The 5,536-nt window shown below is 38.8% G+C and overlaps 1 protein-coding gene across 1 annotated transcript; it reads left to right on the top strand.

Annotated features, from left to right (window-relative positions):
* Positions 1-1,173: 1,173 nt before the first annotated feature.
* On the top strand, positions 1,174-3,719 carry LOC111379459 (putative vesicle-associated membrane protein 726). The gene is made up of 5 exons (XM_023002830.1): positions 1,174-1,540; positions 2,684-2,825; positions 2,901-3,021; positions 3,102-3,164; positions 3,300-3,719. Exons 1-5 carry the CDS (start codon positions 1,348-1,350, stop codon positions 3,444-3,446), a joined length of 666 nt encoding a protein of 221 aa, XP_022858598.1. The 5' UTR covers positions 1,174-1,347; the 3' UTR covers positions 3,447-3,719.
* Positions 3,720-5,536: the final 1,817 nt, after the last annotated feature.

Genomic DNA, 5,536 nt, shown 5'->3' with positions numbered 1-5,536 from the left:
AATTCTGCCATTGATTTGTAATGACTGTTACTGCTTTGATTCTGTCCATCTGTTCGTGGAGAGCTATGCTGTTCCTCATATCGCTCGATCACAGACTAGACTCCTCCCTGACTTGCTGCTTCCTTATCGGATCTCTGAGGTATATTGTTTCACCTTTTGTATCTTCAACACCAAACACCACTGTCCCATTGTGCGTGCCAAATTGTTTCACGCGAGTTAGTTGCTAACAATTAAAAAGGGATCAGATGATTGTGTAAGGGACAAATCTCTTGAGACAAAGTCCCAAAAAAGGGTTTTTTTATTGGCGATGACTTTACAATTGGAAAATAAAAACAGAATGCCTCCAAGGGGCGCAAGCATACGAGTTACTGAAAAAGGAAGTGTTTAAATCTAAACGAAGAAATTTAAAGTAACATATTCTCTGTTTGAGAGTGTTTGATTCGGGGTCTTTTGCTCTATGTCTTTTCTTCCTTTTATACTCCCTGGATGATCTCTTCGTGATCAACTGCTTAAAAACTGCTTGATCGCTCTATAACTGCCCACTTTCCTTGTAGTGGCCAACTTATCATGAAACTGCCTTCTCTAACTGCTGCCATTACTTTTGTCGTTCAACCGTCTTCAATTGAATTTCTTGAATCGTAAAACGTAATTGGACTACCCAATAACTGCTTTATTAATTGCACTTCTAGGTAACCATAACATCTTATGTTTGCTAAGATGTTGGGTGACTCGAATGTTTGGACGAGAGCAGGATCACAGCTCTGGGCGATTGCATGACAATTCATTCGCTCAAATCTTGGGCGACTTGCAACCTTGGACGATGGTATTACCGCATTCATGGGCTTCCCTATTTGGGCCTTTATCCGGCAATGCCTGATTGAGTCGTTCTTTTGGGTCATTTGATTTTGGGAATCTTTCTATTGGACTTCATTTTTTAGACTATTCGATTTGAGCTGAACTTTTTGTATGTCAACAAAACCATACAAGAATAGTTAGGAATTAGTTTTACGTACACAGACATCAATACTATAATATTTCAAAAAAGTGATATTGCTGATTGTTCTCTCTTTTTCTACGTACACAGCTGAATTCCCATTTTCTGCGATGTTATGCCTTGCCTAATTATTGCCTAAAATATTTGATTGTTACAATGCGTTTGGCTAATTATAGAAATGTGCTGTTTTGTTATTTATATATAAATAGATAGTGAATCTGGTTTTTCTCCGATCCAACCGTTCTTCCACACGCATTTTTCCTTTCTTGAATGGAATACATTTCTTGATCTCTCCTTATTAAAAATTGGGTTCTGGGTTTTTCTTGTGGAAAATCATATATAAGATATAGATTATGGGTACTCAGCAGACACTGATCTACAGCTTCGTGGCGAGAGGCACCGTGATATTAGCAGAGTTTACGGGATTCAAGGGGAATTTCACCAGCATTGCCTCCCAATGCCTGCAGAAGCTGCCGGCATCCAACAACAGGTTTACTTACAATTGCGATGGCCACACCTTCAATTACCTTGTGGAAAATGGATTCAGTATGCACCCTCATTTTTGGATCATTAGTTTTCAATTTATTTTTATGTTGGTTTGAATGTCGGCATTTCTTGTTTGGTTTTGATTTGATCTGTATTCTATGATCATTTTGTTTAATTTGATTGTTCGTGTAAATATGGATATGTATGTTACATGGAAATATGTTTATTGGTTAAGATGAAAGAAGAAAAATATGATTTTCCTATAATTCTATTTGATGGTAGGGAAAAGTAAAGATTTTATGGATCCTGTCAGGCTGTCACTCCCATTCTTGCTCGACCGATTTAAGTTTTTCCCAGAAAAAATCCTGCAAGAATGGTGAGAAAAGATCATGGGAAGAAGATTTCAATGTGCGCTCTTTTACCTATTCCTCCCTTGATTTCCACACACCTAGTGGCAAATCCAGAAATTCATCTGAGCCAGGGAGCGGCTGCCCAATGTATGAGGGAAAAAAAATTTCCGGCAAGCCAGCACGGACGGCCGCCAGGCTCGCCAGCAGCTTGCTCGACCACTGCTCACACCTCATTTTCTCCTCCTCCTTTATGTTCTTTGATGCCATGATCTGGTCTCACAATGCACATCAATAAAGTTTGGAAAGGGTTCCATTCATAACTTAAATATATACAAATCTTCTATAATTGTGGAGGAACACTGAGGGACATCATTTGCTTGGCCAACTTCTTTACTTATAATTTTTTAACAGCTCACTTACCTCATAGGAACTTAGCATCACACACCTAAGTGAATGGGAATAGGGTTCAAAACGACGTGGAATTATAATCTCGTTACACTTATGACGAAGACGTAAGAACAAAGGCATATACACTAAGACTCCAAGATTTTCCAAGATTTTCTGATGCAGGGCGCTGAGGGCATTAACCGAATAGAGACGAGGGACAAGGTTGTACAGTAGACCATGTCCATTATGCACATCAATGAAGCCGGATTTATTACGTACTTTGAGATGATTTGTTACCTTGCTCTTCTTGCCATTGCATGCCACATTGGCCATTTTTAGCCTGTCCTATTACTGAACTCTTAACTTTCATGGCAAAGGAATATGAACTAGAAAATAACTTTCTTGACAACCAAATATGGGCAGGAAAGTGGCTTTCCCTTAAACTCGTTATGTTTTATATTTGTAGCCTATTGCGTTGTTGCTGTTGAGTCTTCTGGTCGGCAAATTCCAATTGCCTTTTTAGAGCGCGTTAAGGATGATTTTAACAAGAGATATGGAGGAGGGAAAGCCACAACTGCAGGTGCCAATAGCCTGAACAAGGAATTTGGGTGAGTTCTTTTTCACATTTTACATATTGATTTTCATTTTGTTTGGACTTTGTCGAACATTTGTTGTTATGTTAGGTCAAAACTGAAAGAGCATATGCAGTACTGCGCTGATCATCCTGAAGAAATTAGCAAGCTTGCTAAAGTCAAGGCGCAGGTCTCTGAAGTAAAGGGAGTGATGATGGAAAACATCGAGAAGGTACAAAGTTTTCCATATTCCCTCAGTATTTGAAAGTTCTGCTATTCCTTGTGATGTTAATTTTGTTACTTTTTTCTTAGGTTCTAGACCGAGGTGAGAAAATTGAGCTGCTTGTTGATAAATCTGAGAATCTCCGATCCCAGGTGAGTCCAAGGAAGCCATATTCAGATTCCACTCATTCGATTATGTCAAGATCTTCTCAAATTCATTGATGTGGGAGTATTATTTTCGTTCTAAAATTTGATCAAGTCCCCTTGTGTTTTTTGTTGCGTTTCCAGGCGCAGGATTTTAGGAAACAGGGAACCAAGATTAGGCGAAAAATGTGGTTTGAGAACATGAAGATTAAATTGATTGTGTTTGGCATCATTGTAGCTTTGGTTCTCATCATCATTCTGTCTTTTTGTCATGGCTTCAAGTGTGTATAGGAGAACTCATTTCGGATTTTGAGTTCTCTAGTGTTGTCTATTTCGCTTCGTTTTACAGGGATAGAGGGCTCGGGTTTGTCGCAAGATGCTTTCCCGGCCGATGTTTTTCATAATATAGTAAATGATGCATCTCCTCTCCATATTGTGAAGACACAACTTTCTTGTGATAGTCTATCAGATTCTGTATATTTGTTTCTTTATCCATATTTTGGAAATTGAGTTTTGTTGTTATTATTATTATTATTTTTTGTAAAGATTGATTTATTTTGAAAGTGATTCTTACTTTATTTTAAAAATAACCAACTTTATTTCTAACAAATTCAAAGTGTTATTTATTTTACGTCGTGCTTATTTACTAGTAGGTAAACGTTTTAAGTATAGCTAAACGTGCTCACGCTTCTTAGTATCTCATAAGCTACTACATTTATGGTTAATTCTTACCAATGCAGGGAGTCACATTATAACCAAGGTTTGCTAAGCTTACGAATTGTAACAAATTATAGATACGATTATGTCACAAAATGAAAGCCAATTTCTTTAGTAAAACATAGTGTTAGACATCATGTTGTCAAACGACCTCCCGGACGATGATGAAAACCAATTTTATCAGTCGACATGAATGACTGAACGATAATTCAACATCGAATAATGGATGAACCGACCAAACGTTGCTTTACCTATTGGATGGCTAATACTCTTTGTGGCTTGTTGTTTCTTTCCTTTGGGACTTAAACCTAGTCGAGCCCACTTACCATATTGTGACTTACCTTAAGTTGGCCATTTAACTAGTATATATATTGGTGCTTAACCTCTACTCCTCACCCGTTTTGATAGAACCCGAGAGGTAAAGAGAAACTGCCCCCTTCTTCTTCTGCCTTCTTCTTCGTGATTTGTCTTCCTACCAAATTGCTTGAGCCTTTGTGACTCTTACTTGTGTGGTATCCATCCTAAGTGTGTGGTTTAATCAACAAGCAAAAGAGGAAACAGCAACCATAGGAGAGTTGAAGCCGGCGGTTCGGTCATCTTAGATTTTGGTGTTGAATTCGATGTTTAATGGTTAACTGAGCCCGAAAATCACTTTGAGCAGCTTAAGGAAGATCCTAACATCTGGTATCAGAGCTTGGGTAGCAAAAATTGGCTCAAAATCGGCTGATTTTCGGACTTGAACCTTAGAACCCGAATCTGAAAATTTCCAATTACTCACAAACCAAAGCTCGGTTGAACAAACGGAGGCCATACCCATCACCAGTAGGTCGAGGCGCTCCCAGAGAGGCGGCGCGTGGACGACGCGTGGGCGGCTGTCCGACGACGCTGTCTTCAGGTAACTTGCTCGTTTCGATCTCCTGAACGCACTGATATACTTTGTTTTGTGTTTCAGGTTACACAGAAAAAGTTGGACGATTTTGCCCCTGGTGCGACGCCGACTGAAATTGAACATCAAGCTCGTTTTTCTCCACTCTACGGACTCAGATAGGTCCGCTCTGGTAAATTGGCATAATCCATTTAAATTCAGCAATAGCAAGATCATCGTGTGGGGTGAACGTTAGATTTTGGGGTTACCGTGAAGGGGTAACCATTGCTTGTGCTAGAACATGGATTACTTGCGTTAATTGAGTGCTTGTTCTTTTGATTTAAGTGCTTGGTATTTCTTGGTGGACGTAGCGTTTAGGTTCATTGTTACTTTTGTTAAGAATTAACAAGATATTACCTTATCTCGCTTCCCAATACTACTTCGTGTGGTTTAATTAGTGTGTTAACCAATGACAATACATAATTTTGATTTGGGAATATTTAACGGTAAAGGGGACTTCTCTATCTGACAACAAAAGATAAGAGGTATATTAGTCCAACAAAAGGTGTCAAAAGCCATCGAAGGCAATTTTGCACCTGACATCTCAAAAGAACAAAAAGAGGAAGCCGATGAGCTTGCCTATACCTCAATAATATTACACTTGTCTGACGCTGTCTTAAGAAAAGTGGAAAAATTGTGACGAAGCCGTGTCTGAAACCTATAAGGCCATTATCTTGCTCAATTCAATCCCAGACTCTTATAAAGAAGTTAAAAATACCATTAAGTATGGTAGGGACAT

The sequence above is a fragment of the Olea europaea genome, unplaced genomic scaffold (assembly GCF_002742605.1).
Source record: "Olea europaea var. sylvestris unplaced genomic scaffold, O_europaea_v1 scaffold199, whole genome shotgun sequence".
In the NCBI taxonomy this organism is placed as follows: Eukaryota; Viridiplantae; Streptophyta; class Magnoliopsida; order Lamiales; family Oleaceae; genus Olea; species Olea europaea.
This window is presented reverse-complemented; position numbering and strand designations above follow the sequence as displayed.

Excerpts from the sequence above, each read along its gene's own strand:
- LOC111379459 (XM_023002830.1), top strand. The coding sequence starts at position 1,348 with ATGGGTACTCAGCAGACACTGATCTACAGCTTCGTGGCGAGAGGCACC. Across the intron at positions 1,541-2,683 it reads CCTTGTGGAAAATGGATTCA|CCTATTGCGTTGTTGCTGTT; the intron begins GTATGCACCCTC and ends TTATATTTGTAG. Across the intron at positions 3,022-3,101 it reads TGATGGAAAACATCGAGAAG|GTTCTAGACCGAGGTGAGAA; the intron begins GTACAAAGTTTT and ends CTTTTTTCTTAG.